Source organism: Engraulis encrasicolus, chromosome 9 (genome assembly GCF_034702125.1).
Source record: "Engraulis encrasicolus isolate BLACKSEA-1 chromosome 9, IST_EnEncr_1.0, whole genome shotgun sequence".
NCBI classification, from domain to species: Eukaryota; Metazoa; Chordata; class Actinopteri; order Clupeiformes; family Engraulidae; genus Engraulis; species Engraulis encrasicolus.
The window spans coordinates 55,772,150-55,787,534 of record NC_085865.1 but is presented as its reverse complement, the minus strand read 5'-3'; the positions used below and the strand labels follow the sequence as shown (position 1 = coordinate 55,787,534).

Below are 15,385 nucleotides of genomic sequence, written 5' to 3'. Positions count from 1 at the left end.
CTTATTGGCCATATAGGAAATCTATAGGGGGGGGGGTGGCAGATGTCACACTGTGATGCCTCCGCGCCCCCCCAGGAAGGCTTGCGCCCCACTTTGAGAAACTCTGCTCTAATTGACATAGGCATGATCTGGAGGATGGGAACTCCATCAGCAGAAGATTGGCAGGCACAGGACGGCACCCGTTACAAGTAGGTTGGGCTATGCCCAAAAGCTGTTATCCATCATCCTTGCCTTCTCATGCTCCCAGTATCATCGGTGCCAGTGATCCCTAGTACGATACACCATACTTAACAAAAGAAGACGAACGGGACCTGCGCATACATGGTAATGCACATACATACACATGAAATTGACAAGTTCCCACCTGCCAAGTCTTTCAAAATGTTATTGTGTAGTGTCAAAAACAAGAAAAAGACTACACCATTGAGCAGTCTGAAGCTCTTCACTGTTTATGATGGTCAATGACAGTCAGGTTGTAGTGGCCCTGTTGTTATTGATGCAGCTGATACCGATGTCTACGGCAGCTTCCTGGCATGCTAAGCATTAAGAGAAACGAAGAGACTGTCCTCTTCCATGACCTGCTGACAAGAGATGGCAGACTGCATTGTGCAGCTACACTATTTTACAGGCTGTGATGCCAACTTACCTGTAGGGTTCTATGAAAAAGGAAAATCATCAGTACATGATAAGGTGATAAAGAGCTTTGTGGCAAGGCAGCAACTCTCGGTTACTCTCTGTTCACAACAGCTGCTTGTGTTCACGATACAGATGATCTATGCAGACAAGAAAAGTAGCACCATGGCTGAAGCCTGTGCTTCCAAGTCGAAGACCATGAAGAGAAAGTCTTTTATCTCTGTCCCAACTACTTGCCGTATCTAGTGTGTCACCCCACACTAAAGAACCACCCATCGCCACTCAAACATGGTTGAGAGTATAGCGTATAGCTTCCCCGGGTCCTGTATTCCCCGGTCTTTGTATGGGACTGAGGAACTACCGACCCTTTTTCTCAAAAGGGTCCCATGTTCCACGCATTGTATGGCCCAGGATGCTTCACATGCATATCTCTTGCACGAACGGTTGCCATGCGTATTTCATGTCAAGTTTGCGAACAGTGGCAGCCTAACCCTAACCGTAACTCTAACAACAACCCTCGCTAGTCATGCGGCAGCAGTCTACTTGGAAGCAGCAGGAATAGAACCCCTTTTTGAAAAAAGGGTTCTAAGTTCCCCGGTGGCGGGGGGACATAGGACTCGGGGAACATAGCTCCCGGGCAACATAGGGGTGACCCTGGGAGCTCATACACTGATGATTTTCCTTTTTCATAGAACCGTGAGTTGGCATCATGGCATTGTGCAGCTACACTGTTTTACAGGCTGTCTGCCATCTCTTCTGTCAAAAGGTCACAGAAGAGGACCGTCTCTTTGTCTCTCTTAATGCTTAGCATGCCAGGAAGCTGCCGTAGACATCGGTATATCAGCTGCATCAATAACAACAGGGCCACTACAACCTGACTGTCATTGACCATCATTAACAGTGAAGAGCTTCAGACTGCTCAATGGTGCAGTCTTTTTCTTGTTTTTGACACTACACAATAACCTTTTGAAAGACTTGGCAGATGGGAACTTGTCAATTTCATGTGCATGTATGTGCATTACCATGTATTCGCAGGTCTCGTTCGTCTTCTTTTGTTAAGTATAGTGTATCATAGGGATCATTGGCACCGATGATACTGGGAGCATGAGAAGGCAAGGATGATGCATGACAGCTTTTGGGCATTGCCCAACCTACTTGTATAGGGTGCCGTCCTGTGTCTGCCAATCTTCTGCTGATGGAGTTCCCATCCTCCAGATCAGGGGTTCCCAAACTTTTTTCCCTGCGCACCCCCTTGTACATTTCAATGTGGTTCGCGCACCCCCCTCAGCGAATATTTTGGTGTGCTGATGGCCACACAAGTATGGATTCACTGCTCATTCACTGCATATTAAGCACAGTCGTTTTTGGGGAATTCTCTTTTCCAATAGCCTTGGAATTAAACTACACTTCAGATGGACCCTTCCAGCATACAATGCACCATACAATTAAAAACTACTTAATGTTCATTAATACTGGATAAAAAACTACCATATCCTCCATTGCTCTATTCAGCTCGCGCACCCCCTTAAGGCAGGCCGCGCACGCCTAGGGGTGCACACACCCCAGTTTGGGAAACCCTGCTCCAGATCATGCCTATGCCAATTAGAGCAAGATAGGATTCTTAAATCAAAACAGGGTGGAGGGAGATCTTCGAGATGAGCTTGCTCTTCTGCGTCTTCCTGTATGTGCTATTGGGGTTGAATAAGACCACACATTCCTCAACAACACAGTGTTCTTGCAGCTGGGGGAGCTTCACAAACTGACTGTCTTCAACCAAGTTGATCACTGCTGTGAGCGCACTTCTTCCATTTCAGCAGCTCTTGCCTCGAGTTCCTCAACGGGCCTCTCTGTGCAAGAATTCTTGGAAAATGTGAAACGTGAAGGGTTTTTCTACTTGATAAGTGGTTCTCAACCTGTGGGTCAAGACCCACTGTTTTGGGGGGGTGGGGTCATGATGTAAGGACTCTCAAAGTGAAAGACCATCACTGCATCCAAAGTAATCATCAAACAATGCTAAAATATCGGCCAAATTGTCAAATAATAGCCTATTAAAAAAGACACATTGTTAAAATAGCCCATCTACAAGCCCACTACGCCTCCCAATGTGAGAAATTCTGGGCTTGTAGATCAGCTATTCTCTCAATATCTTTACATGAGAAATGGAGTCACACAAATTGGGAGGTTCCCAGTCCAAATATGATAATTTTGGGCGGTGACGGCCTAAAAAGGTCGAAAATAACGGTTCTAGATGGCGGCCATCTTGAATTTCGCTGTCAAAACGAAGTTGTATTACCAAAATGATGTCAGATTTGGAATCCTCATGGTTGACTCATATGAAAAAGTGCCTTCATACATGATTCTAGGTCATTCAGATCAAAAGTTATTTTTTAGAGATGCCGTCGGACGCCATTTTGAATTTGGCTCTCTAGCAAAAAAGCCCGGGATTTTTGCGAGGGACATGGGGGCTAAATCTTTTCTAAAGGGTCCATAGAGGTCAAATCAATCATCAAAACATTGTTGCCAGAGGTTGGTCACGGAACCTCCATTTATGACTACACTATGCTTAAGGGTTTGTGCATGGCGGAGCTCCCTGACCCTACAGTAAGAGCATTGTTGTTGAGGCATGAGTCTGGCTAATGGAAGTTGTAGTGTACATTTATAATTGAATATGTGATAAATAAACCTTAACTTTGAACTGCTGTGGGTTTTGAACATTACGGTGTGCCCTGACACTACACTATAGCTATGAATCAAGAACTTTGTTGTTGAGGAATGAGTCTGGCTAATTGAAGTTGTGGTAGTTATTGGTGTATGTATGAGTATGTTACAACTAAACGTTAACTTTTACTTTTATTGTTGTTTAGACATGAGTGCAGCTATTTCTTAGCATTTGTTATTCATGATATGTAAATGAGAATGTGACACAAACCTAAACTTTAAACTATTGAGATTGGCTATTGGGTCTCGGGCAGTTGAACTCTGAGATCATGTAGTTCAATATGTGGATAAGATGTTGTAGGTCTATTTTAACTTTTCATTTTACATTTTGTTCTTTAGCTGTTCTGATTGTCATTCTTGTCTGTCTCCTAGGATACGTTCTACCGCTCGGTGAAGGTAGGCTACACCATTGGCCACAGCGTGTCTCTGGTCTCCTTGACGATGGCCATTGTTATTCTCTGCATTTTCAGGTAAGGCCCCAGCTTTTGGTCCAACGAGCACATACAAGGTTACACACATCCACAAAAACACACATACTCACAGGTTATGCACAAACACAATAACATACATAGAGCGAAAGTACGTTGAGTCAACTTTATAGTTGGAATACTGCTCTATATAAATACATGTTGTATTGTATTGTATAGACACAGGTGACACGCATAAACACAACCATCCAATAGACCCACACAAACACAGATTCTCACAAACATAGTAGCACACATCCACAGTCTATACACATCTACATCAATACAAACACACATCCACATGATAGTAGATATACACATCTACATGAAAACAAACACACATCCACATGATAATAGATCCACACAAACACACATGCACATGACAATAGATCCACACACCCACGTGCTACATTAAACCATACAACCACATGAATGCACACAAGCAAACACTGAAACAAACATGCACACACAAGCACAGACAAACACACATACGTAAGCACGCACACATGCACGCAAACACACACACACACACACACACACACACACACACACACACACACACACACACACACACACACACACACACACACACACACACACATACACATACAGTGCCTTGCATTATGCGTTTGATCAACCAACCAAGGGAGCTGACCTCTAAATGTCTGACTTGCAGATTTCTGGTAAAATGTCAATTTGGGTTCTTTGAAACGTGACTTTGAAGTCTGTTAATGATTTTCAGAATCTTGATTGGCACAGTTCTGAACTCCAACACATCTAAGCATGCGCAGCAACTGGCCTCATGGTTCCTGCTAAACTGGAGAATAACTTTGATCTGCATATTGGGACAGCCTTTTCCATGACAAAGCCCCCCTATATACCAGTAAATTTCAGCCAAGGCCCCTTTGGCATGGGCCGTGTCGACTTAATAAATATAGCAGTGTAGAGTGTGTAAATGAGGCCATTTCAAAGAGTAGAAACTGAAACTAATGGGAATATTACTGTATTTGGATTATTTGTTGTTTATGTTGGTTTAATTTAGTTATTTAATTTATTCAGTTATTTATTTTGTTTTGCAATAGGCTACTTGTCATTCCAACCTCTCGCGGCCCGCCAGGATGTCCTTGGTCCCCACTTTGAAAACCACTGGCCTAGTGGTTAAGAAGTTGATCTTTGTATCAGAGAGTTTCAGGTTTGAATCCCACCCTTAACTCTCCCGACACCTCTATACATGACTGAGGTGATATTGAGCAAGGCACTTAACCTCTTATTGCTCCACAAACTGTAAACAATTCCCTGTAAATAACAAAGTCGCTTTTGATAAGAGCGTCAGCTACAGTAAGTGTAGTGTAATGTAATAATGTATGAATCGTGCCATACAAATATAACAATAAAGAGTTTCTGTTGCTGGTGATGCTGTTTGTTCTTGTGTGCTGTTTGGCTGCCAGTGACTTTTCTGAGGCTTCTCTGAACACCATTCACACCTTCACATATGAATTGCTGTCGGTGGTTTAGACACATGACATGCTGAATTGCCTGCAGTGGCTTAGACATAGCCTATGACATGCTGAATTGCATGCAGTGGTTTAGACATGTGACATGTTGAGCTGCTGCCAGTGGTTTAGACAGATAAACAAATACTGTATTTGTGGATTTCTCTGATGATCATTCCCACCTGCAACATATTTAACTGCTCATCACTTTCAGAAGCTGTCTCTTGGCAGATGACATTAAAGACACTTCATGTGTGACTGCTTTGCCAAGTGCAGAAAGGAGGAGTCTACAGAATTATAATACCCCCCTTACATCAACATGTTTAAAACACTTAAAGCCCCAAGCAGAAGGCCAGTTGCTTGTTAAAGTGTTTGGCTACTTCTCTGTTTTCTCTGTTCTGTCTTTGGACTTATGGGGAGATTATAGTAGCCTCATCCCAACTGCAAACTCCCTCCCTACTGGAATGGGTTCAGACGATCGAAGTGCAGTTCTGAGAATTTGTCTTCAGTGAATCTTAATCTTTATTGGACACCTGTCTTAAGTATGCACAATAACAACTCTCTCAGTCGAGCTCCTCAAACAGGAGAAATGAGTGTGTGGCTGTGGAGATACAGAGTGTTTCCAGCGATGGAGGCGGTTTTATAATGATGGAATTGCTTGTCATCTCCAAACAGGATTATTTCCCAGCGCTTCATTAAACACCGGAGTAAACACTGTTAGGGCTGGTCTCTGTCACTCTGTGATATGCGGATATAAAAATGGGCAAAATAAATAACTGTTGATATTCATTGGGAAACAAAGCTATTTTGAACAAACCCCAACTCCATTGAAGTTGGGAAACTAGTTAAATATCTGATTCTTACATTAGATGGAGAACAATACAAAGACACATATCTGCAGCCAAAGTTGAGCAAAATTATTGTTTAGGTAGTGTGATGCAGTGACCATCACTAGAGTTGTGGGTGTGTTCTGACTGTCACGCCAACGAGCCTGGCTCTTCAGTGTAGCGGTCAGAGCCCTGGTTTACTACCCCAGAAGGTCTGGGTTCGAGTCCCAGCTGGGCAACTCTACTCCCCTTCGCTACAAATGGTGTCAGAAGTGGGATGGTACCGTGAGGCCATCGGAAGCGTACCCATTGTATGTGAGCCGTAATTCCATGTGAGGGACCCCCAGGATTGGTGACCCCGGTGTGAGGGACCCCAGTGATGGGTGAAGCATTGATGACGGGGCACACTGGATGGGAGAAGCATGATGGGTAGTTGCGTGAGGGACACCATGAGTGTGTGAAGCGCACGGGTGCGCTTCCCGAAGGGGAAGGCAGTGTGATGGAGTGACCATCACTAGGGTTGTGGGTGTGTTCTGACTGTCACGCCAACGAGCCTGGCTCTTTGGTGTAGCGGTCAGAGCCCCGGTTTACTACCCCTGAAGGTCTGGGTTTGAGTCCCAGCTGGGCAACTCTACTCCCCTTCGCTACAGGTAGATATTCATAATGTATCAAAAGAGTACATGTACAAAGTTGGCTGTGCTGCTGTTGTCTTTTTTTTTTAGAGAAAGTGCACTCAACTCCCAACTGTTTTTTACAAGGTGTACGGGTACGAGCAAACAGTAAAGTTCAGGTTTAGTGAAAAAGCTGTACTCCTGGATGAAATTCTTGCAGTTTTAATCTTACTGGGTTAGCATGGCAGACAGACAGACGTTTCGGGCTAAACCTTCTTCAGCGTCTTTACAGAGGATGTAGGCAGGGTGGTTTTTCAAAAGACCAGTCATGACGTCAGCTAATTGCCACGTAAGCCATGAGAAACAAAATATACACATGTGAATCATAAAGAAAATAACAATAAATGAATAAAGAAACCAGACCATACATGACAAAAAAACAAACCATTTTGCATGCATGTATCATTACATCAGAACAGACTCCAATAAAGCAATTCAATTTCAGTTCCTCATTAAGACCACCAGGGTGCACCGTCTGGAGTGTGAATATCCAGAAAGCTTCTCTCTGTAGTAGAGAGGCAGACAACAGAGATATCAAATGTACTAAACTTCTCCAAAAGGCAATGAGATTAAAATGAAATCTCAGTTCTGCATAAAGGACTATCGTTTGTGCCATCTAAGAACACAGACCCATTTACAACTAAAATCGAACATTTGAAGTTTTTTCGATCTATCAAACTAAGGGCTTTTTTGCAAAAGACAAAATCATCACCAATGAGACAACAGGTGACGGAACAACAGAGACGCTTTAAACAGAAAAATACATTTGTGCCCCCAGTCCATAATTCTTCAGTTCAAACTTTTTGTCGCTTAGTTGACTAGGAAGTAAGCAGCCTTTTTAGCTCCTCCAGAGACGCTAGATTCTATCCAAACTTATCCACACAGGAGCACGCGTCATTTCGCGCCCTACAGGAGGATGATTCCGTTGTCATTCGATCTGCGGACAAGGGCGGAGCTGTGGTGATCCAAGACAAAGAGACATACCGCCTGGAGATCAAACGACAATTAGATGACACAGAATTCTACACTGCCTTAACTGCTGACCCAACGATCCGATTCCAAAGCAGGATAAAGAGAAAACTGAACACTGCACTGACGAATGGTGAAATCAGCAAGGATGAGTTTGGCTTTTTATAACAAGAACACCCCATTCAAGCTGTGTTTTACGCGTTACCTAAGGTACACTAAAAAACAGGAACTAACATCCCAGGGCGGCCCATTGTGACGGGCTGTCAGTCCCTCACTGAGTCCATCTTGCAATATGTGGACTATTACATCAAACCACTCATGTGCGCATTGCCCTCATACCTGAAGGACACAACAGACTTCCTGAATAAACAATGCAGACAATTACCTTATGTGATATTGATCTGCTGTGTACTGTTGACGTAACCAGCCTTTATACTAACATCCCTCATGACTTAGGTCTTGACGCTTTGGAACATTATGTGAAATCTAGAAATACTAGCCACCCCCCGACCAATCTGTTGTGGGATCTAGCCCCAATCATCCTCTCGATGAACACTTTTCTGTTTGAGGACACGTTCTACCACCAGAGAAAGGGCACTGCCATGGGCTCTCCGTTTGCCCCTAAATACACAAATCTTTTTGTGGGCAAATTTGAGGAAGATTTTGTGTACAATAATGAATTCAGTCCATATGTCAAAGGCTGGGTTCGCTTTATTGATGATTGTTTCTTTGTGTTTAATGGGTCTACTGAAATGTTACAGGAATTCCATGGGTACCTCTATACTAGGCTTGATTAAATTCTCTTTAGAATATAATGGAGATAGCATTACCCGATGTGGCTTGACTTTACATACGTCTGTTTATCGCAAGGCGACAGACAGAAATAGCCTCTTAACACACAGTAGCCACCATCCGCCATCTATGAAAAAAAGTTTACCATATAGTCAATTCCTGCGTGTTCGCAGAATTTGCAGCACAGATGATGAATTTGAGACTCAGGCCAAAGTAGTCAACAGGATGTTAAGGGCACAAAATCCGTGTCCATTTTGCCAAAATTCCGTGCTCCTGGACACGGAATTGTTTTCCGTGCTCCTGGACACGGAATTGTTTTCCGTGATAGACACAGAGAAGTGCTCTCTCTACAGGCTACTCCCACAGCTCTATGTTTCAACAGTCTTGTGTTTTCTCAGGATTTTCCTAATTTCAAATATTTTTTCTCAAAAAAAACATTTCCTACTGACAGGTTAGGGTTAGGGATTGTTTTGGTCTGGGCACAGCTAGTTTTCTTTCATTCATTATATGAATTTGATAGCCTAGCAACCAACTGGAAAAGGTATTTCTCAAAAATATGTCTTTAATGACAGGTTAAGTTTAGGGAATCTTTTGGTCAGGGCACAACTTGAATTGCTATATCATTATTTTGTTTAGGATTAGCATTTGGCATGTATTTTCTAATGATAGAGTTACACAGTGCTGTGGTAATAGCCTATAGAAAGCACTTCCATGTGCCCATCACGGAAAATAATTCTGTGACCAGGAGCACAGAAAACAATTCCGTGTCCAGGAGCATGCTTTATAACATATCTACAAATGATATATGCAAGATTTTACACACCTTATAACAGAGTATTTTATTCATTTACAAGCAACTTGTAAATGTTTGATAAATATAAAATATTAACATAGCATTTCCTAGTCATTTACAAGCATTTGTTTACATTTCCTGGTCATTTACAAACATTTGTTAATGTTTTGTTCATCAATAGTTGATTATTTCTTCTTTATAAGTCTTTATAATGCTTTTTAGCATCCATTATTCTAAAGTGTTAAATGAGGCCATTTCAAAGAGTAGAAACTGAAACTAATGGGAATATTACTGTATTTGGATTATTTGTTGTTTATGTTGGTTTAATTTAGTTATTTAATTTATTCAGTTATTTATTTTGTTTTGCAATAGGCTACTTGTCATTCCAACCTCTCGCGGCGCGCCAGGACGTCCTTGGTCCCCACTTTGAAAACCACTGGCCTAGTGGTTAAGAAGTTGATCTTTGTATCAGAGAGTTTCAGGTTTGAACCCCACCCTTAACTCTCCCGACACCTCTATACATGACTGAGGTGATATTGAGCAAGGCACTTAACCTCTTATTGCTCCACAAACTGTAAACAATTCCCTGTAAATAACAAAGTCGCTTTTGATAAGAGCGTCAGCTACAGTAAGTGTAGTGTAATGTAATAATGTATGAATCGTGCCATACAAATATAACAATAAGGAGTTTCTGTTGCTGGTGATGCTGTTTGTTCTTGTGTGCTGTTTGGCTGCCAGTGACTTTTCTGAGGCTTCTCTGAACACCATTCACACCTTCACATATGATTTGCTGTCGGTGGTTTAGACACATGACATGCTGAATTGCCTGCAGTGGCTTAGACATAGCCTATGACATGCTGAATTGCATGCAGTGGTTTAGACATGTGACATGTTGAGCTGCTGCCAGTGGTTTAGACAGATAAACAAATACTGTATTTGTGGATTTCTCTGATGATCATTCCCACCTGCAACATATTTAACTGCTCATCACTTTCAGAAGCTGTCTCTTGGCAGATGACATTAAAGACACTTCATGTGTGACTGCTTTGCCAAGTGCAGAAAGGAGGAGTCTACAGAATTATAATACCCCCCTTACATCAACATGTTTAAAACACTTAAAGCCCCAAGCAGAAGGCCAGTTGCTTGTTAAAGTGTTTGGCTACTTCTCTGTTTTCTCTGTTCTGTCTTTGGACTTATGGGGAGATTATAGTAGCCTCATCCCAACTGCAAACTCCCTCCCTACTGGAATGGGTTCAGACGATCGAAGTGCAGTTCTGAGAATTTGTCTTCAGTGAATCTTAATCTTTATTGGACACCTGTCTTAAGTATGCACAATAACAACTCTCTCAGTCGAGCTCCTCAAACAGGAGAAATGAGTGTGTGGCTGTGGAGATACAGAGTGTTTCCAGCGATGGAGGCGGTTTTATAATGATGGAATTGCTTGTCATCTCCAAACAGGATTATTTCCCAGCGCTTCATTAAACACCGGAGTAAACACTGTTAGGGCTGGTCTCTGTCACTCTGTGATATGCGGATATAGAAATGGGCAAAATAAATAACTGTTGATATTCATTGGGAAACAAAGCTATTTTGAACAAACCCCAACTCCATTGAAGTTGGGAAAGTTTTTTCGATCTATCAAACTAAGGGCTTTTTTGCAAAAGACAAAATCATCACCAATGAGACAACAGGTGACGGAACAACAGAGACGCTTTAAACAGAAAAATACATTTGTGCCCCCAGTCCATAATTCTTCAGTTCAAACTTTTTGTTGCTTAGTTGACCAGGAAGTAAGCAGCCTTTTTAGCTCCTCCAGAGACGCTAGATTCTATCCAAACTTATCCACACAGGAGCACGCGTCATTTCGCGCCCTACAGGAGGATGATTCCGTTGTCATTCGATCTGCGGACAAGGGCGGAGCTGTGGTGATCCAAGACAAAGAGACATACCGCCTGGAGATCAAACGACAATTAGATGACACAGAATTCTACACTGCCTTAACTGGTGGCCCAACGATCCGATTCCAAAGCAGGATAAAGAGAAAACTGAACACTGCACTGACGAATGGTGAAATCAGCAAGGATGAGTTTGGCTTTTTATAACAAGAACACCCCATTCAAGCTGTGTTTTACGTTACCTAAGGTACACTAAAAAACAGGAACTAACATCCCAGGGCGGCCCATTGTGACGGGCTGTCAGTCCCTCACTGAGTCCATCTTGCAATATGTGGACTATTACATCAAACCACTCATGTGCGCATTACCCTCATACCTGAAGGACACAACAGACTTCCTGAATAAACAATGCAGACAATTACCTTATGTGATATTGATCTGCTGTGTACTGTTGACGTAACCAGCCTTTATACTAATATCCCTCATGACTTAGGTCTTGACGCTTTGGAACATTATGTGAAATCTAGAAATACTAGCCACCCCCCGACCAATCTGTTGTGGGATCTAGCCCCAATCATCCCCTCGATGAACACTTTTCTGTTTGAGGACACGTTCTACCACCAGAGAAAGGGCACTGCCATGGGCTCTCCGTTTGCCCCTAAATACACAAATCTTTTTGTGGGCAAATTTGAGGAAGATTTTGAGTACAATAATGAATTCAGTCCATATGTCAAAGGCTGGGTTCGCTTTATTGATGATTGTTTCTTTGTGTTTAATGGGTCTACTGAAATGTTACAGGAATTCCATGGGTACCTCTATACTAGGCTTGATTAAATTCTCTTTAGAATATAATGGAGATAGCATTACCCGATGTGGCTTGACTTTACATACGTCTGTTTATCGCAAGGCGACAGACAGAAATAGCCTCTTAACACACAGTAGCCACCATCCGCCATCTATGAAAAAAAGTTTACCATATAGTCAATTCCTGCATGTTCGCAGAATTTGCAGCACAGATGATGAATTTGAGACTCAGGCCAAAATAGTCAACAGGATGTTAAGGGCACAAAATCCGTGTCCATTTTGCCAAAATTCCGTGCTCCTGGACACGGAATTGTTTTCCGTGCTCCTGGACACGGAATTGTTTTCCGTGATAGACACAGAGAAGTGCTCTCTCTACAGGCTACTCCCACAGCTCTATGTTTCAACAGTCTTGTGTTTTCTCAGGATTTTCCTAATTTCAAATATTTTTTCTCAAAAAAAAACATTTCCTACTGACAGGTTAGGGTTAGGGATTGTTTTGGTCTGGGCACAGCTAGTTTTCTTTCATTCATTATATGAATTTGATAGCCTAGCAACCAACTGGAAAAGGTATTTCTCAAAAATATGTCTTTAATGACAGGTTAAGTTTAGGGAATCTTTTGGTCAGGGCACAACTTGAATTGCTATATCATTATTTTGTTTAGGATTAGCATTTGGCATGTATTTTCTAATGATAGAGTTACACAGTGCTGTGGTAATAGCCTATAGAAAGCACTTCCATGTGCCCATCACGGAAAATAATTCTGTGACCAGGAGCACAGAAAACAATTCCGTGTCCAGGAGCATGCTTTATAACATATCTACAAATGATATACTGTATGCAAGATTTCACACACCTTATAACAGAGTATTTTATCCATTCACAAGCAACTTGTAAATGTTTGATAAATATAAAATATTAACATAGCATTTCCTAGTCATTTACAAGCATTTGTTTACATTTCCTAGTCATTTACAAACGTTTGTTAATGTTTTGTTCATCAATAGTTGATTATTTCTTCTTTATAAGTCTTTATAATGCTTTTTAGCATCCATTATTCTAAAGTGTTACCGCTGTTCGTAACGACCACCTCATCAGATCACTTAGCGATGGAATTCTGATCAGACACCTGTTTTTGTAGGGAGAGAGTCATTGAGCCACTGCCTTCACCCATTGTGGCTCTCTCATAGCAGAATAGAATGCTGCCAAATAATCCACATTCTAGAACTCTATAAATAGCCACCTCTTATCAAATTCTGCTGCTATGAGTCTAGGCTTGAGGAACACACGCACACACACACACACACCCTCTAATCATCCTCTCGTGTACATGAGCAGCTACTCGAGGTTGTAAATATTTACTCTGCGTACGCCTGCCTGAAGCCAAAAGGTTTACACTAGCCATCACCCATCACAGATAACGACACACGCACGCACACACACAGACACAGACACAGACACAGACACAGACACGCACGCACGCACGCACGCACGCACGCACACACACACACACACACACACACACACACACACACACACACACACACACAGTGTTTATAACACACAGAGACAGGCAAGCACACACCGTTGTGCACGCATAAACATGCACAGTCCTCGTGCAGAAACATACCCTGGTGGGGAAGTCTTAGCTGTGTGTGATGTGAGAAAGCAAGAGGTGAATCATGTAGATAGATAAATAGATAGATACAGGACCCCATTTAAGGTCCCGCCCTGATATATATATATATATATATATATATATATATAGAGAGAGAGAGAGAGAGAGAGAGAGAGAGAGAGAGAGAGAGCAGTCTGAGCAGCAGGTTCCCAGCTTAGAAGCCCAGTAGGCTGTCTAATACACCCAGCACTGAGAGGAAGATAGAAGAAGAGAGAAATACACTTAAAAAGGACAAAGGAGACAGGAAGAGTGTGTGTGGAAGAGAAAGAGATAGACAAGAAGAAAGAACAAAGAGGGCAAGAAAGACAGACAGGTAGAGATGGTGAGAAAGACAGAGCGAGACAGGGGGAGAGAGAGAGAGAGAGATAGGGAGAAAGAGAGGGAGGGAGGTGGAGGAGCAGAATGAGCTTGTTAGTCCGCTGTAAAGGAATGCTGCTTCGGGCATAGAGGCGCCTAGTCTTATAGACAAGATGTTAGCATGCACGCACGCACGTCACGCACGCATGCACGGATGCAGGCAAGCACGCGCGCACACACACACACACACACACACACACACACACACACACACACACACACACACACACACACACACACACACACACACACACACACACACACACACACACACACACAGAGATAAAGCCTCAGACAGACACTGCATAAGCAGATGGGCTCAACACAAATCAATGACCAGTCCACACACCTTGCCAAACAGCACAACAGATAAGCTGTGTTATTTCGAACACACACACACACATGCACGCACGCACGCACACACACGCGCACACACACACTTATCTGGTGCTGCCAGCAGTGCATTTAAATGTCGATCCTGGGGCTTATGTGGACAAGGTACCACACACACACACACACACACACACACACACACACACACACACACACACACACACACACACACACACACACACACACACACACACAAACTGTAGGCATTAGTGGTCCATTCAGAAGCGAGCTGAGACGAGATGTATCCTTGGCGACAGATGAAAGATGCAGGCTGCAGGGATGCTTAGTGAGGAGTTCAGTGGTCCTTTCAGATGGGAGACGACCCAGGAAACATAGTACATGCCTGAGGCCTACCTAGTGAAAAGCAGTAGAGAGAGAGGGTTAGTGACATCTAATGGTGCAGTGCTCGTTTCTGATGGGCGACGAGACGAGATGAGACGAGACATATCCTTAGTGACAGATGAAAGATACAGGCTGCAGGGATGCTTAAAGAAATTCTAATGAAGTCTAATGGTCCAGAGGTCCTTTACAGGCCTGAGGGCTGCCAATAGAGAAACAGTTAGTGATGTCTAGTTTTTTTCTAGAGCAGCTGACAGAGGGGTAGTGATGTCTAACTGTCCACTTGTCCTTTCTGATGAGAGACGACAGATACAAGATTACAAGCCTGGGGGCTGTCTAGAGAATTAGGGGGGGGGGGGGCATCTGTACACCTGTGCACCTGTGCACCTGTCAAACTGTGATGCTGATGTCCTAAGGCAAGCTCGGGGAGGACAGAAACCTCCTGTGGAGCAGAAGGGCAAAAGCTCCCTTGATCTTGATTTTCTCTATGAATGCGGACCGAGAAAGCGGCACCCTCAGAATCCTTCTGGCTTTTCGGGTTTTGAGCAGGAGTTAGCC

The 15,385-nt window shown here is 43.0% G+C and overlaps 1 protein-coding gene across 1 annotated transcript in view; it reads left to right on the top strand.

Annotated features, from left to right (window-relative positions):
* Positions 1 to 15,385, top strand: part of LOC134456042 (vasoactive intestinal polypeptide receptor-like) — a 152,824-nt gene that overhangs the window by 86,554 nt on the left and 50,885 nt on the right. The window contains exon 5 of the mRNA XM_063207468.1: positions 3,724 to 3,821. Coding sequence (XP_063063538.1) covers positions 3,724 to 3,821 — 98 coding nt within the window. The remainder of the gene's footprint in view (positions 1 to 3,723; positions 3,822 to 15,385) is intronic.